Source organism: Desmodus rotundus, chromosome 1, assembly GCF_022682495.2.
Source record: "Desmodus rotundus isolate HL8 chromosome 1, HLdesRot8A.1, whole genome shotgun sequence".
NCBI classification, from domain to species: Eukaryota; Metazoa; Chordata; class Mammalia; order Chiroptera; family Phyllostomidae; genus Desmodus; species Desmodus rotundus.
In genome coordinates this window covers 204148235-204171605 of record NC_071387.1, presented here as the reverse complement: position 1 = coordinate 204171605, position 23371 = coordinate 204148235, and the positions used below count along the sequence as shown (strand labels likewise).

Below are 23371 nucleotides of genomic sequence, written 5' to 3'. Positions count from 1 at the left end.
GCACAAACTAGGTGCCTATTAAATACTTAGTAAATCAGTATTCAATGGATACATTTTGAGTTTTATTGCATGACATTTTCATTTCACAAACAACCGCATTCATTATCCCTTTTTAGATAGATAGTTAGGCAGATAGATAGATAACCTCCATGATTAATGCTCTGTATCATTAAAACCACTGCAAGAAATAATGCTTTACAATAAATATGTTCTTCAAAATGAATGGTTTGGGAGTGTTTGTTTGGAATGTAATATGTATGAGTGTCCTTGGAATTTTGGGACAAAATTTCCTGTAGCATTAAGGTGATGCCATTCAGAATCTTCTTAGGTCCAATAGTGCTCATTTTTAGAAACCAGTCTGTATATGTGCCCCAGATGTACAGATATTGCTTATAATCTTAGCTTTGCCATGAGGCTGAAAGCAAGAGGACATAATGCTGTTCTCCACATATCCAGAGCTCCAGTCCCAAGACTGGAGGAAGGGAGAGGGAGATTGGAAGAAAGACCAAAGGAATAAATAATCCTCATGCTGCAAACACTTGTTTGATAAGAAAAAATCTAGAAATGGTGTTTTGTGAGGGCACCAGAGAATCAAAGGCTTATATTTCAAGGAGATGTTCTTTCTGTAGCACAAACATGATTAACAGTAATGTGTTATTTCAGATTTTCATTATTTATAAAAGGAAAACCAATAGTGCCAGACATGCAAGAACAAAGCTAAGTAGGCTTCAGAGGCCTCTGGCTCTTGAATCTAAGAGAATATAATCATTGGACTGTTGATTTGCCATGTATCAAATTTGTTTTCTTCTTAGAGGAAAAACTCAATAGAGATTTTTTTTCTTTCAGAATAGTTGGTTTTAGTGATAATGGATTTGGTTTCATCAAATCTGCCCTTCCCTTTCCCCAAGCTATTCAGTCTGTCTGCCAAGGTACTGGAGCTGCTCCTTGTCTTACAGATATTCAAGGCTGCCCTGGGGGGTGCCCATACAGGGAGGTTCTAGTGGAGAAATCAGGGGATGGAGGTGACATTTCAAAGACCATATGACATTACTTATATGTGGAATCTAAAGAACAAAATAAATGAACAAAAAAAAAAGAGAGAGAGAGAGAGAGAAATTGACTCCTAGGTACAGAGAACAGACTGATGGTTGCCAGAGGTGAGGGGCTTGGGAAGTGGGTGAAAAGGGGGAAGGGACTGAGAAGTATAGATTGGCAGTTACAGAATAGTCATGGGGATGTAGAGTACAGCATGGAGAATAGAGAACAACATTGTAATAACTATGTGTGGTGCCAGGTGGGTGCTGGGAATATCGAAGGGAGCACTTTGTAACTTATAGTGAATGTCTGTCCACTGTGCTGTACACCTAAAACTAACACAAGATAGTGTTGAATGAAAACTGTAATAATAAAGACATCTGCATCTTAAACAACTAGCTTCTAAAGAGGAGTAGGGAAGTCTGAGCTGTGTGGCAACCACATCTCTCTTGCCAACTCTTCTTCTTTTTCCAATGAGGCATGCTACCTAGATATGACTAAATCTCCTTCTTTGGTTAACACTGATGCTCAGTTTTAGGTATCTTTCCCAAGGATAAAGCTTTTCTTGAACCTAAGTAGGATTCAGCTCCCTGTTGCCACCAAGGGTAAACTCTAGAGGCACAGACTGGTGAAAAAGGAAAAAGGTTTTTATCCCAAGGCAAAATGATCTGGGACAATGGAGGACTACCCATCTCAAAGCTCATCTTCTCCATAAAACCCAGACAAAACCAAGCCGTCCTCAGCAATACCAAAACAAAAGGCCCAGAATTCATGTTCCATTTTAAAGTACCATCCTCTGGAGCCCAAGGTGGCTTCTAAGCAGTTATCTAGGTAGCTTAGCTTGTTCCTGGCTATTGTCTAGCCTCATGCTCCCTCCTGGAGGCTGCATGTGGGGCCAGCACTGCCATTGGCCATGTGGCTTCTAGGGCCACAAGGTCCCATGCCTCCACTCTGGAGAGCACACAAAGGCACCAGTGAATTCAAGGAACAGAGAGACTCTTGTGGAGGCCATGGGCCACGTGACTGCCCATGCAGAGGACAGGCCAGTACACCATCTGAGCAGCAGCCACGAGCAAGAGAGAGACCTCTCTATTTACCTGGGTTTATATTAGTTATGGGTATGAAATGGACCAGGTGCTTTCTCAGAATGACCAATTAACCTTCCAAACTTTGGTGCACTTTGGGGCAAGTTCACCTCCCAACTTCTTTCCCCTGGCTAGACTGATGGGCCTCTTTGGTCTTTCCTGCCACCCTTTTAATTTCTATTGGGCACGTGCCTGCCTTCCTTTGGTTCCACCCCCAATCTGGTACCCAAGGAGGTAGGAACCCTCTTATCCAATTATCTTGTTAGCCTTGCACATGCTCAGTGTAAGGACTTCCTCCTGCCACCATCTTGTCCTAGGGGTAGGGGGCACATGGGCTTGGTTACCTGGGCAATGTGGCTCCTCTCACAAGAGTGCTGAAAAACTCAATGTCCTTGCCATGGTCCTAGGTGGTTTGTGAAGGTATTGTCTGGCTGTGTGCCATGCCCTTAGTCTGCTCCTAGAAGTCCAGACAGCCTGTCTACAGGTATCAAAACTACTGGGGGAATAGATGGTCAAGGAGTAAGCTGTCCTACACTTGAGCCCCTATGGGTGGCCTGGGTTCAGGGTAAGCAGTGGGGTCCGTCTCTGCATATCAAACCTACATTTGTGATAAGAATCTAGAATGACATGTGCAGAAGGACCAGAGCCTTCCAGAGATGGTCAGCTTTGGCACTGCTGCATCTGGTACAGGAAAAAAGTAACTCACGGTCCAGGAAATTGAAAAGAGAGAGGACTTGAAAACAATTTATCCATCTAAAGCACAGCTGGATGCTATGGCAATATTTTCATTGAGAATTCTCAGAGTTTATGGCAGCTATAGTGTTTATAACTTTTTGGTGCAATTCCCACTCATTCATTCATTCATTCAGCCAACATTTGGTGAGAACCTATTTTGTTCCAGGCAATTAGTGCTCAGAATTAATAATGTAGAATAATAATTAATAGTGATAATAAAAGCTAATATTTATTGAGATTTTCTGTGATCCTTGTTTAGTGGTTATTGTTGATTTTATTTTATTATCTTTATGTGGAGATAGAATTTACAGATGAGCATATTGAGGTTTATTTCACACAGCAAATGTTTATTACATGCCAGTCTTTCACATGCCAATCATTGTGCAGTTTGTTGGGGGTGTGGTAGTGAGCAAGAAGGGTTTGATTCTTACTCTCATGGAACTTAAAATCTAGTGAGGGGAGATAGACAATAAGCAAACGGGCAATTAAATAAAATGAAACTTGGAGCTAGTGATATGTGCTATGAAGAAAATAAAACATGATTTTGTGATAGGGACTGATAGGCACCTGGGAGGGTGAGATGGATTAGGTTCTTTAGATAAAGGAAGATTTACTCAAGCAGGTGACATTCAGGTTGAGATGTGAATGAAAAGATGCCGGCCATGCAGACCACTCGGGGCAGAGCACTGCTGGCAGTGGGAACAGCAAGCACAAGGACTGTGCTGGAATGAGCTTGGTGTATTTGATGAGCAGAAAGAAGCCTGGTGTAGCTGGAATCCAGCAAGCGAGGGAGAGAGATCCACCTTGAGCAGCCTAGGACCCTGGGCCAAATGCTACTAAAGGGTCCTGCAAGTCCAACTCCCTTCAAGCTCATTGAATGTCTTCTGGGGCAGTGAAGGGGGAAGAGCCAACAGTCTGCTGTGCGAATCAGATTATTTGTGTCCTCCTAGATAAAGCACAGTTTCTAGGCTTGCCCTTTCCTTCTTGGGCTGTCCAGGCCCTTTGGAAGAGGAGGAAGAGCAGAGTATCAGGGGGAGCATGGTTTTCTTTCCCAAATTATTCACCAACAGACGTGTCCTTTTGAGTTCCTCTCTAGGCTCCGCTAAAATAGCCGAGGCCAACATTGCTGATGAATATGCCATTTTCTCCCTAATCTTTGCCACATTTTCTTCATGGACCCTCCCTTTCATTTTTCTTATTTAGTCATCTTTGGTTCATTTTCTCCCTGACTCACTGCATTAGGCAGAGTGGTCATCACGCATCTGGAAATGCAGGCATTTGAAAGATCCTCTAGTGATCTATATGCACATTGACATTAAGAAAGTATAAACTTAATAATTGCATGTTTGGGGTCTTACTCCCACTCTTTAGCTTTGATTATTAATTATCTCTAGAAGATCTTATTCGGCTCAGGACTGCACCACTCTTTTATTAAAAGGTGTCATACAGTTTGTCATAGCGTTTGTCACACTTTATGATATTGGTTTTTCTTGCATATTTCTCTCCACTGTGATATGAACTCTACAAGGACAAAGCCTAGACGAGTCTTATATACTATTTTATTTCCATACCCTTGACCCAATGCATGGCATATAATAGATACTCAATAAATATCTACCAAATGCTTAATACTACAGAGAAGGCAATGAGGCAGAAGAAATATTGATAGAAGGAACCCACCTTTCCTTTCCTCACCTGATAAGCGTTGTTATCCCAATCTCCCTAACCCCCGCCTCTTCTCAGCCACATAACACGTCTCTCATCTCAGTGCCTTGCACATAGTAGGTGCTCAATTTATTTAATAAATAACAGGTAGATAAATTATTGTCCCGACAAAACTTGTGCCACACAGAAGCTTCCGGAGTAGAGATGGAGCTCAATGGATAAAAGATAGCTTTCTGGATGGTTTCATTTTAGCCTGAAAGATTTCCCTCGAGAACCTGTCAGCACAAATGAAAGAAATTTTCAAGTAAAAATCTAGAGCCAAAGCCACATATTCATTGGGCTTCAGGCAAATTCGGAAGCAGTGCTTCCCGTGTGCGATTGTTTTCAGTTGCTACAAGTTTTAGAACAGCGTCAGGGCAGAATGGCGCCCTGAGAAGCCTGTGAGAGGTGATTACAGGTGTGAGGGCTGTGTGAATACAGGCAGAGGGGCCGACTCAGAGTGTGTGGTTTCTGCCTCTGGAAATGACTTGATCTGCCTGTAAGGTTTCCACTGGAACAGGCTTTCTCAACCTTGATTCTACAGACATTTGGGCCCGTTGAGTCTGCTGGGAGAGATGCTGGGTGCGCTGCAGGGTGCTCAGCAGCATCCCTGGCCTCTACCCACTAGATGCCAGCAACCGCCCCCTTCAGCGATGACAACACAGACTGTGTCCACTTGATGTCAACCCCCCTGGGTCAGTGCCACTGCTCTAGGGAAGCAGCTGGATTATTGCTCTTTTTAATTACCTGACAAATGTTGCTGATGGACTGATTTTCCTCTTAAATCATCCTATTTTGGAGGTAGATTCTTGCCAGCCCAAGAACCTTTTGTTTTTGGAAGCTGCGCTCACCAGTGTTGTGTTGCCAGGCTCAGAAGCTTGTGAGCTGTTGTCGCTGGCTCAGCAGCAGTGTGTACGACCTCGGATCCCACGTGGCTGTGCCAGGCGAGGAGATGCCGCAGAGAGAGGGAGAAGGCACGGCGTGCTGGGTCTGACAGCAACTTAGGACTTCGCTGTGTCTTGGGGTCTCTGTTAATTATTTTTCTGGCATCCATATTGATAGTCCTTGAAAAGGAACTCACGTGAAAAGAAGGCTTAGAAGTTTCACCCAGGGTGGCAACTGGAGCGGGCTTTCTTTTCTGCCCTTTGGCGGGAACACTGCTGCTCTTAAGCTATTTGCTGTCAGCTGATCCACTGGGCTAAGGAATCCACTGAGCACGTTTAAAAGAACTGTGGTAAATACTGAGCTTCTCGACTCCTGGGAGGCATCGATATAATAGGGTTTCTCAAATTTAGTCCCTGGGATCCCTGCGCCGCCGGAAGACTAAAGTAAGGAAACCAACATGCTCTCCTTCAGCTCCCTGCCCGGGACTGTGCCCAGGGAGAAGGCTTTCCACAACATGAAAGATACAGGTTTAGCCAGAGAGAGAAATCCCAGCACGACTCTTAATTGTTCCTTTACCAAAGGATTCATGTCCGTCTTCTGTGGGATAGATGGGGTTTAATTTAATATTTGAAAACGTATTTTACATGCATTTTTATGTTGTGGGGAGGACACATATTAAATTACAAGAGTGTCACTTTTAATGATCCGTTCAATTCCAGAGGTGTTTTTGGCTTGTGATGCGTATCGTGTGTTGTCTCTGATGACACACGTTTTCTTGTATTGTCCACGAAGACCTCCTGGTCATGTGCTGGGAGACTGAGGCAACGTTATGTGCCTGGAATAAGGTTTGGTCTTTGTCTACAAAAAATTCAGATAACTGATCAATTTAGTCAACGGGGTGAACAAAAATTAATGATAGTAATTGTATATTGTCACATAAGAACTGAGTAATTAAATTAGAACGGACAGACTTCCAAACTAAGTAAAAGTGATTGGATAAAAGTGACTGGATAACTAAATAAAAGTGATTGGATAAGTGAACAAAAATTAATGATAGTAATTGTATATTGTCACATAAGAACTGAGCAATTAAATCAGAGAGATCTGATGGACTTCCGAACTAAATAAACGTTTAAAGGAGCATTTATGGGAGCAAAACCAGAGCGCCTGCAAGTACTTCAGTAGCCCCCCAGAAATCCAAGCCTCTGGCAATGGAATGGAAAAGAAGTGGGCACAGCTAAGAGGGCATTTGGGGGTCAGTGCAATGGGACCTTCAGTCTGATGGCCTGTGAGGCTTGAGAGGCAGGTACGAAGCTGTACCCAGGGAGGAGATAGCGGACCGACGCAATAAGCATGGTAGAGGTACATGACAAGGAGAAGGCACTGATGTGCATCTGGGACATTTGAAGTTTAAGATTTTCATGGAGCAGTGACATTTAGTTGCCTGGGAGGTGGACAGGGGTCTGGCATGCAGGAGAGGTTAGATGATATCAATTTATGATTCATCTTTTATAGGCATGAGGCCAAAGAAATGGACGAGATCATCCAAGGGAAAGCATGGAGCAAGTTGAAATCTTGACTAGAGCTTTGGATAAGGCACTTGTTTACAAGGTGAAAGAGTAAGAGCCAGTGAAGGGACGGTAACAGCAAGAGCAGAAAAACTAGAAGAGTCATATCCCAAAGGCCAAAAGTTCAAGAAGGTAGTAGAGCAGTATCAGGTGTTCCAGAAAGGCTGAGCCGGGTTCACCCATTTACTTACTCAACAGCATTAGCTAAATGCCTACCATGTTCTGTGCTAGGGTTTAGGAATGAGGTCAGAGAAATGGCCGGTGGGCTTCCTTTAGTAGTGATCAACGATGCTTTATAGAGAATGTATATGACTTGCCACAGTGGATTAAAGAGGGAACCACATTTTAAAAATATATTAAATTTTTTAAAAAGATGGAACCAAAGTTAGGGAGGGGGAGCCATGCTGTATACACTAATTTTCTGAGAAATTTGAGAGGAAATGGTAAAGAAAAAGTGGGCCAATAATGGTCTAACCCATTATTGATTAAAATGATTATGAGTAGAAGTAGTTATTTCACTTTGATGGCACATCTCATGCGAACGATTTTGATCGACTGACTGGAATCAAATATTTTTGTATTCATAGAGCTGGATGCGGTAGTGGACACAGGAGATTATATGGCATAGTTTTTTTTTTCTTTTTAGAAAGCTTGCAATCTATATTAAAATCAAGTGTATCTATATGGGAGTTGCAGGTGGCGAGCACGATATGAAGACAGAAAAAATTAATGAACAGGTGTTAGTAACAACATCTAATAACAACTACTAGTTGATGAGGGGGAGCTGCAGACCAGGAGAATGTGAATTCCGGGAAAAGGAAGCCTCTGGAAGTGGAAAAAAAGCTTTGCCACAGAGAAGAGACTGTGTGCAGTCACAAAAGAAGACCAGCATGAAGACTTCCACAAGGGGAAGTTGAGAGGGTGAACACTCCAGAACTTCGTGTCTTCCCATAGGAAGTGAAGAGGTGCCTCCTGCCAATCTTCCACCTTAGAGAAGGGGCCTCATAAACGAACCCTAGCCTTTCAGTCTTCTCTGGGTTGACAGATGGAAGGTACCCATGCCCCCCATTCCTGTGGTGTCGGCTCTATTCTCACAAAAGGTACCAAGATATCAAATATGCAGGGAGCCTGCTACTAGGAAGCAGGAGTCTCCAAAACCTCAGCAATGTGTCATATCACAGTGACAGAAGGGCGAGGAGAGGGAGGCATGGGGTGCCATACACAAGCAAGCCAAGTGCTCAGCAGAGGCAGGGAGAGCCAGTGCTTATTCTGATGGAGCCAGCCTGAATTCTAAGGTCAGGATATAGATATTGAAATTGCACACTCACGGGCACGTCAAACCTTAGCCTACTGGGCCTTTTCATCTGAAGGTTCACAGATGAAATTGACTTGATACGTTTTCACTGATGTGTATTAAACCCATAATTTTGTAGAATTTGAAATGGAACTATAGCCAAACTGAGAGACCAGCCAGAAGATCCTCCGGAAGTCATTTCGTGGACAATATTGGAAAGATCCTGAATGGAACAGGGTTAGCACTTGGTCTACATCACAGATCAATTTTCCTAATGTGACAGCAGTGTTTAGTTGTTTTTCCAAACAATAGGAAATGGGGTCATTTTGATTGTTCGTTATTTGCTAAGTCATAGAGAAATGACAGAAACAAATCTCGTTTTCAAGAAACGTTAACAAACCTAAACTCTGCAATTTAAATCATTGTTCTTCCTGCCCTCCCTTTCATGTGAGTTTGTCCAGCCACCCCAGTGTGCATTTGTCTAGGTGATGTTTTCCAAAACGAGTGAATGAATGTTCTGTGACTAGTTACATCTCCATGACAAAAGTACAGTAATTTAATTTGTATATATACTCCTTACGCAACTTCTGTGAACATGGTTTCATACGTTCCTTGTAAGAATCCTGTGATGTAGGTGTGGAGAGTATTTTAATTGAAAAATTGTGAAAGCTCAAAGCCAGAGTGGTTAGCAATCTGACGAGCCTCCAGTGTTAACTGCGAGTTAGTGACTGAGCTCGAATTTGAGCCTGGTCACCAGCACTCCCTTCAACACTGCTCTCAATGCAAAGCCTTGCCTAATTTCCTTTCATCTGAAAACCAGGCCACACCAGACTGAAATCCTAGTGTTGGCCAAGGCTATAATATCATTTGAGGCTGAGACCCCTGGAGCTATCTTGCTGGTTGTTCACAGAATGGAGTTCCTTGGGCTGTAGAACCATGGCCCTCCGCTGGCAGAGGCTGAGCATTATTCCTTGTGTTGGGAGGAAAACCTAGGACAAGGTGCACCCTGAGGAATGTCGATCAGGAGTAGGGCAACAAGGCGAGAGGAGGCCTGAGGAACAGATGGAGAATGATGACGTCTGCCCTTTCTGACGTGTGAAAAGTCCAGGATTCATTCATTTAATTTTACCTATTTAGTCAGTCATGCCCCAAAATTGAAGGAGGCTTTAACAAATATAAGTAAACTTGAAATAATTTTTCTTTATCTGGTCCAATAATATTTTAAATGGTACTCTGTACTTACAGGTAAGTCATACACATGTTTGTTGCTACATTTCTTGATTTGTTTTTAAAATTTTCAGATTTAAAAAAATTTATTTTTAGACAGAGGGGGAAGGAGGGAGAAAGAGAGGGAGAGAAACATCAATGTGTGGTTGCCTCTTGCTCACCCCCAACTGGGGATCTGGCCTGCAACCCAGGCATGTGCCCTGACTGGGATTCAAACCGGCAACCCTTTGATTCGCAGGCCAGTGCTCAATCCACTGAGCCAACACCAGCCAGGGCCATTTCTGGAGTTTTAGTATTTGTAAATGCCAAATATAAATAAATAGGTTGTTCTTGTTCTTCTAGAAAGAAAGTCTTTTAAATTTGGAAGCCAACTCCAAAAAGAGATTTTACTGTTGAGCAGAAATATCTGTGAAGAAAATGGCCTGTTAGTTAATTTTTTTTATGCTCTCACATGTGTTCACTTGCAGCCTTATCTAAGTTGACAATTGCCCAAATGCAGGGTCAGAAATGATGTCAAGTATCTCAGCATTGGACTGTCCTCCTCTCCTTTCTTCTACCCTGTGACCTCTTGTGTTTTCCAAAGTGTATGAGTTAGCAATTCTTCCAATGATCATCTGTTGTGAAAAGGGCTTCCTTATTTATCGAAGCAAACCTTCCAGCTTCAAATCAACCCAAAAGGAAGAAAAGGGGCAACATTATAGATAAAGTATTTGGGAACTGGTGAGTCCCCTTAGGTCTTGTTTTTGAATGGTTACTATATTGAAAACAAATCCAAATAAATCCATTAAATTCTTTGTTTACAGAAGTACAAGATGATCATATGAATTTTAAACATTATCAGAAGGAATTTTTTACCACTTTACAACTAATTTACTCCATGTACTATGCCAGGCTATAAAAAGAACCTTCTTAAGACTTGAGAATGAACTTGGTAAACATTGCCTAGTAGTTCCTTTGGCTTATTTCAGGGAGAGATACAGACATGGCAAGAGGGAAGTTGGGGAGGATGAAGGACTGAAATGTAACCACGTTGTGCCTTGTTATTCTTCCAGGATCTCACGATTCCTTCAGTTTCTACATTGACGAAGCCTCTCCAGTAGGCCCTGAACAGCCAGAAACTGTCCAGAATTTTGTCTCTGTTTTTGGAACTGTGGCCAAAAAGCTGATGCGGAAATGGTTAGCCACTCAAACGATGAACTTTACGGGTCAGCTAGGAGCCGGGATCCGTTACTTTGATCTTCGAATTTCCACCAAGCCCAGAGATCCTGACAATGAACTCTACTTTGCTCATGGCTTGTTCAGTGCCAAAGTCAATGAAGGCCTTGAGGAGATCAATGCATTCCTCACAGATCACCATAAGGAGGCAGTGTTCTTAGACTTCAACCATTTTTATGGGATGCAGAAATACCACCATGAAAAATTGGTCCAGATGTTGAAAGACATCTATGGCAATAAAATGTGCCCAGCCATTTTTGCACAGGAAGTCAGTCTCAAGTACCTGTGGGAGAAGGACTACCAAGTGCTGGTCTTCTACCACAGCCCCGTGGCTCTGGAGGTGCCCTTCCTCTGGCCTGGGCAGATGATGCCCGCTCCTTGGGCCAACACCACAGACCCGGAAAAACTGATCCAGTTTCTTCAGGCATCCATCACAGAGAGAAGAAAGAAGGGCTCGTTTTTTATATCTCAGGTGGTACTGACGCCCAAAGCTAGCACTGTGGTCAAAGGGGTGGCCAGTGGCCTCAGAGAGACAATCACCGAAAGGTAAGTGCCCTTCAAGTACTAGGGGGAAAAAGCTTAAATATATTACCACACATTCATAGGTGATGGAGCTGAAACTCATACCCATGTGTATGAGTTTCCTGGAGCTGCCATAACAAAGCACCAGAAACTAGGTGGCTTAAAAGAAAAGATATTTTTTGTCTGTGAGCTCCAGAAGCTGGAATTCTGCAATCAAGTTGTCAGCGAGTTTGATTCCTCCTGAAGGCTTTGAGGGATGGTCTTTTCCATGCCTCTCCCCTACCTTCTGGGGACAGCTGGCAGTCCTCGGTGTTCCTTGGCTTATAGGTGCATCACTTCAGTCTCTGCCTCTGTTTTCACCTGGCATTCTCCCCACATGTCTATCTTCTCTTCTTATCAGGAGCACGGTCGTACTGCATCAGCGTCTTCTCTAATGTCCTCATCTTCACTTGATTACATCTGCAAACACCTATTTCCAAATAAGGTCACACTTACGAGTATGTGGAATCAGGACCTCCATATACATTTATAGGACAAAGATCAACCCATGGCACCATGTGTTTGGACTCCATGTCCAGTTCTCTTTTCATAGCACATCTTTCCCCTTTGTGTAGCACTTTACAGATTACAAAGCCCTTTGTCCCCCGTTCGCAGAGTCTTTTTACATACTCAGTTACATCGGATCTACCTAAGAACCCTGGGAAGTAGATACTGTCTTACCGATAAAAATGGAGGTTCATAGAGGTAATAGGTTTGGCCTAAGATCACTTGGACAATGAATGATGAAACAAAATCTCAAGTGTATGCCTTTACACTATACCATAAGCAAGCATCAGCCTCCAGCGAGAGGGCATCCGTCCCATTGGTCAAGTCTAGCCATGCATGTGAGTGCAATTACACCTGCAATCACCGAAGATCTCTGTGGCTCTTTCCTATGAGTGTGATCGAACATGAAAACTTGTATACAGTATTTATTCTTTTGACTTAAAGTATGAAACATTGCAAATAATGTCCAAAGATAAAATATAAGTTTTATGAGAATTTTTATCTTTAACATTGATAGTTTGAATTATGGTGAGGGGACAAAGCATAAATGCTTTGCTTGGATTCAAGGTCATTGTAGGAAAAGACAAGGAGAGGGGAAGAAAAGATTTGTAGGTGAAAATAATCCATGTGGCCTTATAGCACAGCATGTAGGGTGGGAAATCGTAGGAGGTGAGTCATGTAGTGGGGCAGAAACACACTTTCAAGAAAGCTTTTAGCCAGGCTGCAGGGAATGTGATCCTGGGAGCAATGGGGGGGTTCTTGCAGAATGACTTAAGCAGGTCTGCCTTTAGATGGGTAACTGGCACAGCTTGGAGGATGGGTGGCATGGAGAGAGGGAGCACGTAGGTGCTTAGAACTGTTTGAGCCACGTAATGCAAGCTAAACTGAGGAAGTGAGCAAACACCAAGGCAACTCATGCAAACAGCAATATTAGGATGATTCAGTAGCTATTAAGCTATGTGCTATGAATGGGTGGAAGGATTTGAGAACACGATTTCTTCTTAAGGAGCAGGGGTGATAAAGACATTCACAGGGCGGGAAACACAGACACAGGGATGTGAGGAGGAAGTTGGGAAGATATTATCAGGGTCACTAAATTTAAAGTGCTGGTAAGGTACTGAAGTTTATGTGGCCAACTGGCTATAGAAATACAGCCCAGCTCCTTTGGCCATTACTGGCATTTTGGGGTAGTCAAAGGCACAAGATATCTGAGTGGAAAATTTTCTCCATACAAAAGCATAACTCCCTTCTGTTATTCAGATATTAGCTGGGACCTCCCTGTTTCTCAAGATCTAAATAAGGTCCCTAGCCCTTCATTGTACACCCTGTGCACGTACAGAACCTTCCCTGAGATTTCTTATATCCTTGTGGGGTGAGCCCTGGCTGCCTCTAGGTTACACACATTGTTTTATGGATTGATTGTCCCAGTGGCCTTTCCACACATCACTCTGTATAACCTGAGTCATGCAACTCGTGTCTTACTCAGTTTCCACATTGGTTTGGAGATTTTGCTGAGGACCCAAAGGAGACAGGGGAGGTTTTATCACCAAAACATTGCACATAATTTAAAATTGAATTTTAGACTTGTCTGTAATTATGAATCTTCTAGCCTAGACTGTCTTCCCCTGACCACATCCGTACTACTTTTCACCCCAGCTTCCATTCCTCCACCTCCTTCTCCTTCTCCTTCTCTCATCTCTTTGCTTCCCCTACCCCCACACTGCCTTGGAGAGTCCAAACTCTTCACCTCTTTCCTGGCCCCAAGCCTTCGCTCAGCTGGTTTCCTCAAAGTTTTCAGCAGAATACGAAGACTACAAGCACCACTTTCTACTAAAGTTAATTGTTCCAGCACATAACAACTTACCACCACTTTTATATACTTAAAAATGAAGGAGTTATATTACATACACGTAAGAATGTGTTCTTTTCAACTTTACCCCATAGGCCTCCCAGATTTTGAGGAGGCCCTGAGGGTCCACCAGAGGTGGGACAGAGGCAGATGAGGCTTGGGGATCAACCAGCTCCAACTTTCTCCATTCTCTACACCTGGGATGAAAGCAGCTTCTTTTCTAATGTTTACAGACTGGGCATGGAAGGAGTCTTCCCTCAGGCCCTCCATCTTCACTTTGCTGCACTTAGAAAAACACATGTTTTCATATAACATGCCTGCTTTGCACTTGACCAAGAGCCACACCCTGATTTTACCTGTGTAGGGAACAGCCTTCGGGAAGTTAAGGAAAATCTGCCCAAGGAATAAATGACTTTCACTTTTCTCTCTTATGGCGTTTCACGAAGTTTAGGACTTTGCAACTTATAAGTTGAACTGCTTTTTGGTTATTTATGCTCTGGTACAGTGTTAACTAAAGTAGGATTTGGGGGTGGAGATCAAATAAGTTAGGAAAGTACTGGAAATGTTTCTATATATATCTACACATCTCTCCCAAGAGATTCACAATTCACATTAGCATATAAAAGGCACTAACAAGTGTCTTAGTGGCGAATCTTGTTTAAAGATAACTAATGCAGTGTTTTTCTAAGCACTTATTTTTTTTCAGGCCACACTTATTAACAGCCCATGAAACTAATTTTTACAAACTGCCTCAGCCATCAGCTCTAATTCCAAACTTCTCACTTGCCTCTGCCTTTTATATCTGGAACAATAAAGCTGGATCATTGAAAAGAGAAAGAGAAGTGGGTGAAGAAAGAATTTAAAAAGTAGAAACAAAGAGTTTCTACAGGTAGCATCAACTTTTTCTCTGTCTGGGATTGTGAAATTTACTTGCAAATGTACATAAGCACAACTGTGATACTTGCGCTATATGCATTGTCGATGGAGTTCGGTCTCAGAGCAACTAGAAAGACCTCTTTTTAAACCAGTTGCACAGCCTATGGGATTAATGCGGAACTCAGGTTTTCTTTCGTGTTGTTTTAGCTTCCTGCGTGAGGTCTATAGGGAAAGGTCATTGTCAGCTGTTGCATGGCTGCCTGGTGATTTACTTACCTCTGGAACAGCCAGTGAACGAACCCTTGACTCCCCGAGAATATGTCCCCTCTCTCTCCTCCTCACGCGGAGGAGGAAGACTCTGTCTCTCTGCCATTTTCCTCTTGCGGCTGTACCACAGCCAAGCATTCAGGAATCCTCCGTGAACACCACAAAAGGTGACGGGCCTCTCCTTTGCCACTGAAGGAGAGCTGATGATGAGGCACTATGAGGATCTTTCTGGGCCTTACGTATTTTCATCTGCAAAACCGGAAGTCTGAACTAGCACATCTCCAAGATCCTTTTCAGTTTCAAACTCCTACAATTCTGAGACCCGGCATTTGGCTAGTTTCTCTAAAAACTTTTTATGGATGTCTGCTATTTGGTAACAAAACTCTAAGCACATGCGCTTAGAAAACACTGTTTGAAGGCACGGGTGGCTCTCAGGGAAACGAGATGTAGGTAGCGTAGCTTTCAGTCTGGCCACTGGTTCCGGACACGGCAGATGCGTTTTCCACAGTTTCGCGATGCCAGAAGATGCAGATTTTATTTCTTAAAGACCTATTTTTAATTTATTCTTCAACCACCAGCGTTTGCACCTCACCCCCACAGAATTCACACGTTCTTAAAAAGAAGGTGTGCAACTTGAATCAAGTTTTTCCCTAATTTGTGGAAGTTTATTAAATTATAGGTTTTTCAGTTTAAAAAAAAAAGGTCAGAGCACCTGCCAGAATTTTTAAGGAGTAATGCATTTTTGCAAGTAAATTGATGTTGATTTAATTCAGACAATGTTCATATATAGGCCAACAGTTTAGATGATAACAACAATAAGTTATTATTTTAAGTGCTCTCTGTTCAGTACTATGCTAACTGCTTCACAAGCATCCATTGGTCTAATATTCACAAAACTCCCCCCCAACAGGATTGCCATACCATCATAAATGAAAGAATGGAGCCTTGGGAAGTTAAGCAACTTATCTAGATAGTGGAGTTAAGAAAAGGTAGATTCAAGATTTAAATCCAGTTTGCTCCATTTTTGTGTTTATTCATAAAACAACCACATTTGGGTGCCTACTCTTCCCAAGACACAGTGCTCAAGGTGTGACTTCAGATACGGGGTCTTAAAACCATTGCCCTGCTCTAGCTTTCTGATCTCTAGATCCTCCGTGAGAGTCTGAAGCGGGGACTGGAAATGTGTTTTCCTCTCATGTGGCAACACCTGGATGACACTGGCAGTGTATTCAGGTGGAGGGTTCAATTTCGTATGTGTCTGTCGAGCAGCTTCTGTGAGTAGGGCTCTGCAGGAAGTGCTGTGGACTTCCAGCACTTCCAAGTGCTGGAGGTGGAAAATGGAGGTGGAAAATGTCTGGTACCTTGCTCAAAAATCCCATGTTAATTTAGCAAAGCCAAGATTATAATTTGGGTCTGTTTGACTCCATGTCTTACGCTTACTCCTGCAAATTAGGGAACATTCTTAGAATGTATTATATGCATCCACATTTCTTAGAAGTAGGTGCATATAATACATTCTCTGTCATCTTGGTGGGGGGCAAAGTCAGTTCAGGGGTCTGGGAAGGTACGAACGCTGGGGCTGTGAGAAGAGCAGCACTGAAGTTCACGGTTTTGTCTCAAGAAAGCACACAAAGGTAGGGTGCTGGCAGGGCCCCAGGCCAGCACTGTGGAGAATAATAGAAAGGGAGGGAACTTAGAGGTGACTGGGCTCCATTCTCCTTGTCACATGCTTACTGCCCATTTAACTGTTTTCCATTTAGTAGGAAAATCAGGCCAGAGGAATGCTTGCTAAACAATTACCCAAATCACAGTTTGGCTAACTGGCAGCAAAAATGGGATTAAAATCCAGGTCTCCTGGCTTAAAGGCAGAATTCTGCCCTCCACACCCCAGGGAAGGATGAGGACAGAGATGGACTGGAAGACCAGGGAGGGTCAGAGAACATCAGGTACAGGGACCAACGTGGAAGGTGAGCTGGCTTCATCTGCACTGTGCACAATGTAACGTGGTACCTGGGGCCCTGACTGGGGGTCAGAGGTCAGGCCTGAGGATGGGCCATGGATTTCGTGCAGGGCCATCCTTCCCTGGCCTTTCCCTCTTTCTACCTCACAAATACAATGGACTCTATTTTTCCATCTAATAGGGATACACTCCGGCTCACACCAACACCCCAAACAACACTTCTGCTGCCCAATTTATCTGTCATTGCCTGGGCCCAGCAGGGGTGGGGCAGGCCTCTGGGAGGTCATTTGCCTGCAGTCTCAGTCATCTCAGCAGCTGCAGAGAGCCAGGAAAAACCGCACTGAGAGATGGCTTAAAAGGTAACTACAGGATGACATGAGAGAGCATGTCTCCATGAAGAGCAGCTTTCTGCCTCTGTCCCCCAGGACCTGTCCCCAGATAAGTGAGCACACAAAAGCAGCTAATTGTGGACCAGTCTATTCAGCTACTCAGTAGAATGGGAAGCTGTCTCCTTGGGTTCCATATGCCTTCAGAGAGAGAATATCAAGTCGACCATGGAGAACCAGCATTAGAATAATCACTGTTTACAAGACACTTTCATCTTAAGATTTGTTTCTTCAACATATATTTATTGGGGGCCTCATTTATTCAATAGGTGTTATTTCCAATTTGCAATTTAAGACATTGCCCATCAGAAAGGTTACATGATGTGTTACAGTGGTGCTATGAGCCAGTGCTGGGAGCAATTCAGAATCTAGGTGTTTAAACTTCTGAAAGAGGAGTCTGGCTTGCAAATTGAAAGACAGCTCTGGAAAGTAACCTTTTTCCTAGCCAGAGGCTTGGCCAACTGGAAAGAGCTCACGGAGGTTTTGTTGAAATTTAAATTCCTGAACACTGCTCCCCAGAGCTTCTGATCCAGGCATCTGTGGCTCAAAGATTTTCATTTCTGACACCAGGTGACCTCACCTTGAGTGCCATTGCTCATGTCTGCAGACAAGCTGCCCCTCAACCATCCCACCAACAGATGAACTTGGCTTTAGGAAATCTGGAAAGTGTCAACCCCAAGATTTATCAGACCCCTCCCTATCCCTGAAATCTGTTTCCTTAATTTTTTCCTTAATCTGAGCTATGACTCCTTCACCCACAGGCCCTGAGAGAGTTAAGTCCAAATTTGCTTGTTCTATCGCCAAGGTAGATCAGCTCATCACTGATTTCCAGAAAATGGTCCTCAGCCATTCTCCCCCATGCATCTTCCCTCCCGTGTCACATAGCTGGATCCTGGGGTTCTTGTGTGGTGGCAGCACGGGCAAAGGCTACCTGGAGGGGTGTTTTCTTTCCCTGAGCTCTAAAGCAAATTGCCATGGAAGAAGTCTTAGTAACTTCCAGCCTCAGTATCTTCCATCAAAACCAATTAACTTCGCAGCACTTTGCAACCCAACTGCTTTCCCAGGCCTGATTTCCAACAGTAAAAAAGAAGATTTGATAGCAAATTCCAACCATGAGGCCATGTGATGGAGGACTAGTGTCAGCCTGGGTCCTGCTGGGGTACAGCAGGAGGGACGGATGTCTGTAACTTGCTGTTCTAACAACTTTTGACCCAAGAATTTTTGAAACAGTAGTGCACATCCAAGTTCTTTCTCTCCTTCATTCTGCTGATGTTGTAAGATTAAAGGCAAATCCGGGCAGTCACCTTTCATTGTCTGTGTCGGGAGAGTTGAAGACTGGAGAGAGTTTGAAGCTGTTGGGAAGTCAGATACCCGTTCAGTGCCTGGTGAGTGTGTGTGTGTGTGTGTGTGTGTGTGTGTGTGTGAGAGAGAGAGAGAGAGAGAGAGAGAGAGAGAGAGAGAGAGAGAAAGAGAGATAATACATGTATTTTCCTAAAAAGCATGGCATAGAATAGAGTTCACCCATCTCAGTGACTCTCTCTGGGTGTCAGTTTTCTTATGCGGAATTTACTGAGCAGATTGGACTTAACGTCCAAAAAGGAACTAGCCTAGCCTGTAGCTGGCACTCAGAGAAAGCTGAAAGCAGGCAGGTTGATTGGGGAGAGTCAGAAGGAATAAAGACAGAGAGTCCATGCAGTAGGGATGTTTAGTCAACAGGTCGTGGCACAACAGACTGGGCATGTCAGCCAGCAAACAGGGGATCAGGGCGGATTGTTTGGAATTGGAAATGAACGGAAACACGAATTGTCAGTAGATGAGCAAGTAAGAAGTATCTGAGTCGGAAGTAAAACAGACTGGGCCTGGACAGCTCAGGCCCCTCGCCTGTCTGCCCTCTGCAGGCAGGGCTCCTTGAAGTGGAGAGCGAGGCCATTCATCCAAGGAGGAATGACCCCTTCTGGGGAGGCCTTCTTACCTTCCGGGGGGAGACAGAGGGTATGAGTGTTGTGTGACTGCCAGACCACCAGACACAAACGGATCATTCAGCACACTGAGTTTACTACTTGTTGCAGCAAGGGAGAACCCAGACCACGGGGACCATGAGACCCCCAGGGAGCGGGTGATGGAGAGAACCTCTTATAGAACCAGGGCTTAGGTAGGTGACTAGCAGGAGGCTGAAGGAAGCAAAGCTTCTCTCTCAATTGGGTGCAGTCAGAGAGCAGGGGCAATTCTATAGTTGGATCTCTCAGTAGGTCTTCTCTATAGGGCTAGAGCGAGGATCAACTATGATTGGTAAAGAGGTCTCGGTCATTCATTTTAGTCTAGATGAGTAATGTTAGCTATTTTGTGGGGTCTTGTTTTAGTGCCTAGACAACATCACAAAGTATCCTTTTTTCAATCTCACTTTCCCTTGATCTTGAGTAACCTCATAGGTATTCTGGGAGATTGCTTATTCCCAACAGGAGAATAACATGGCCTATTTGTGAGGGTCCAAGTAGCTTCCAGAGGTCAAGGGTTGCTTTGTAATTTCTCTGCCCTCTTTCAGTGTAATGTGTAGGAAGAAATATCACTTATTTCTATTTGCTTTGAAGGCCTCTGGTGTAACTTAAGCTTCCATGTGCTTTTTCCTTATTGTTCTTTTTCTCATTGAAACAGTCCAGGCTAAGTCCACACAGAAGCCCGGACCATTGGGATAAGGAGGCAAATCAAAGACTTGGTGATGAGCCCCTAGCTCAGGGCTTGCCTACTGAAAATGTAAACTTCAGATTGAGCCATATTGATAATTAACTTCATATATTTTTTACCGCTGGGATCTTCCGTTTCTTTCTATCTCACCAGGCAAGGGTTGGGCATGATTAACAAGTATAAGGAATCGCCAGGGATAGGAGCTGAAGGGGTTGCGGGTGCAAAAGAAATGTGAGAACACAGCACTTTGTAAAGGGAACTGCTTATTCTGTAATATTTGCGAGCATCCGGACGTCCGTCCCAGGGCTTCACAACTCATTCGGGGCACAAAGAAGCAGAAGGTGGTCCTGTTTTCACCTGGATGCTTTTCTTGCCCTTTGTGTCTGGGGAGGCATATTTTTCTTGACCTTGTTTGAATGGGTGCCCCTGAACGCTCATTTGTGCTGGGTGTACTTGGTAGATGCAGCTTCGAGCGACTGACCTATTGATTACCAAGGGTGACTCCAACAAGTATAAATGCTTATTTAAGTGAGGTGATATACGTCCAATCCACTCCGTCAAATGATAAAAAGGGTGAGGAGTTGCTTTAAGTGTGCCCCATCTGACCAGACTGTAACAAAAATCTTCCATAACTTACTTACACCACTCCAGACAATGACATTTCAGCTTTTTTATTGTATTTTTTTCCCATTACCATTTATCCCCCTTACACCGTCTCCCACCTCCATCCACCCCCTCCCCCCACACTGTTGTCTATGACGTATCGCATTCAGTTGAGAAAACGTTTTCTTCCATAATATTTTCACTATAACAACAACAGTAAAACTGGAAATATGAAATTTCCTCAGAATATCTGGCCTTGGAGGATTTCAGAAGAAAATACGACATGCGTTGCTGTCCGACACTAATATCTGGCTTCGTTGTGGAGAACCCAGGCCTTCTGGCTCTTGCTGTATTATCTGGGATTGTAGCCTTTCACTAATTAATTTATTTTAAAGCACTAAAAGTGATTAGACAGGAATAGCCAGAGACTTGCTTGTCATAATTGATTTTTATTTGCAGAAATCACAAGTATAGCTTGAATTTTCACTTTAAAATATCCCTTCCTCTCACCCGCTCATCACTTATTTTCCTGTGGCCTCAGCTGTTAAAGGAAAAGCAGCTTCTGAGCTGTCTGTCACGCTGTGACATCCCATCTTGATGGGGCGGATGTGGCCCTGAGACTGGAATGTGTGATTTCATTAGTGAATGCTAAGAGCACAGGCTGCCCTTTGGAAGTGGGTGTGAGATTTGGCCCCTAGAAAACTGAGCAAAATCACCAGGTAGCTGCTGCTTATCTGAATATTGAAGAGAAAAGCTGTTACCAATATGATTTAGCTCAGGTTCAAAAGTGAACTGGTCATGAAAATAAATAATACAATAAAGCTATAGAAGATTACTCATGGAAATATATCTTTCAGATATTTTACAGTTCATTTTTAAAGGGTTTAACTTATATTGCCTGTTTCTCCAAACACAATACTTGTAATAATATTTTAGATTGTAGAGCAATTTGGCTGAGTGCACAGTTCAATCAAAGTTCAGTCTGTTAACAGAGACCATATGTGGATTCAGGGAGACATGCTGAGTCCATTGCAAAAAAAAAAAAAAAAAAGCCTGGAAACTTAGTTTGATTTTGGTCTCATTTTACATTTACTGGTTAGCAGTTAAAGGGCTATTGCATGAACTTGACTCATTGTCATTCCCAAGTAGAGCGGGCTGCCACATGCTTTTCTACATGATTTTTTTATGGCAGGAGGAGAATTTCACATCTTTGCACTAACACACAGCTCATTTGTTGTGTGTGCTTACACTTCACCCATGTGTTCAGGCAGCCCCCAAACAGGGCACGACCAAAGACCCTTGCATCTGAGAGGCTCCTTAGTGCCGTGAACCACGAGCAGGGACATGTTCAGATGCTGATGACGTGGGCTGTGTGTATAAAAGCTGTTTAAATGATCCACCAGATTCTGCTCCAACTACCACTAGGTAGTCTGCTTTAAATCGAAAAGGTGTGTGTTTGTATGCATGGGTGTGCGTGTGTGTGCGCATTGAAGGGGGTGGAAGAAGTAATGAAAATAAGTAGAAACCTTGTCTTCTCTCAGCACTGGGGAGAGTACATTGTTTCACTTCTGCTCATGAGGAGAGGAGAGTTTCACAAGCCTTCTTCTGTCTTCATCTTATGGATGGTAGAGGAAAAAGTGCTCATATACCCAGTGCTACTTTGCACCTGGTTTCATGCATTTACATTCCTTTTGCTTTCTCCAGACCTTGTATTTTCTTTAGTGCTTTTCTTCAGGTTGTTTTGTGTGGCTGTTGTAGTTATGAAAGTGTTTTTTTTTTCTTTCCCAATGTTGCATGACTTATCTCTGGAATATTTTGGGGGCTTTCATCCTTCTACGATTCTTGATAAAAATTCAGACAAAACTTAGATATGGTGGGGTGGAGAGGAGAAGAAAGGAATATAACCCACTTGGTGTCTGGGATGTTATTTATGTTATGACTTCAGAGAATTTTAATTTCTCTTTGTCATAGTTGACCAAAGTAGTGTTTTCCCCAGGATCCCAGCATGAGAATCTACCAACAGTGAGAATGTATGAGGACTGTGCTGTGGGCTTTGAGTGGGGACAGGAGAGGCATGGTGTAGTGTCTTATAAGCTCTTGACTCCTGATCCTTGTCCTGGGGTTTCTGGGCAATCTCTTTGGAATGTGAGATTTGTATGAGGCAATTTGGAATGATACGAGAGAATTTGCCACTGAGCAGTAACCTTCTGACCTGTAGATTTAATACAGGAGCTCAAAGGAAGGGAAGATGACAAAAGTGACTTCTCCAGTCTCTCAGGACAACACACTCACCTTTGCTGCCCTTTCTTTACTCATTGCAATGTAACATCAGACTCAAATACCAAGAGCATTCTACTTTCTCAAATGTGATCTACTTTTGTGGTTGTCCAACGATTGACCATTGAAAGTGGGACAAAGCATCTTTTCTTAGGCAGAAAATTGTTTGGTTTTGGGAACATTTCCAGACAACGAGGGTCAGACTAGGCCAACAAGTCAGAACTCCGAGGAGGTTTGATGGACTGGCCACAGACATTCAACACTGTGTGTGTTTACTGGTGTTAGCAAAACCATTGTGTGAAAGGGTTCTCTTCTGACCACAAAATTGAGCAAGTTCTGAGGAAATTGGATAACTACACATTACGTACTTTATTTCAAAAATTTGAGGTGGAAAGAAATGCTTTTAGGTGGGACATTCTGTCATACACAGTGTATATGCCAAGATCTAGTCCTCTATTATCAAAAGTAAGCCTGACCCTAACCCTAACCTACCTTTCTTTGTTGAATGAACTTCCCAGCTGGGGAGCCACCTTGGGTACTTCCGAAAGACACGGAGAAGCAACCCTTAGACAAGTGTAGCTGGCCTTGGCACTACTTTTTCCTCTCTTCCTTCTTAGTTTTGTAGTGAGAAGAGACAAATGTATAGCAACATGCC

At 43.4% G+C, this 23371-nt stretch overlaps 1 protein-coding gene across 2 annotated transcripts in view; it reads left to right on the top strand.

The window, feature by feature from the left end:
- Nucleotides 1-23371, top strand: part of PLCXD3 (phosphatidylinositol specific phospholipase C X domain containing 3) — a 139602-nt gene that overhangs the window by 75578 nt on the left and 40653 nt on the right. For both annotated transcript variants that reach the window (XM_024578544.4, XM_045186365.3), the window contains exon 2: nucleotides 10586-11294. In XM_024578544.4, coding sequence (XP_024434312.1) covers nucleotides 10586-11294 — 709 coding nt within the window. The remainder of the gene's footprint in view (nucleotides 1-10585; nucleotides 11295-23371) is intronic.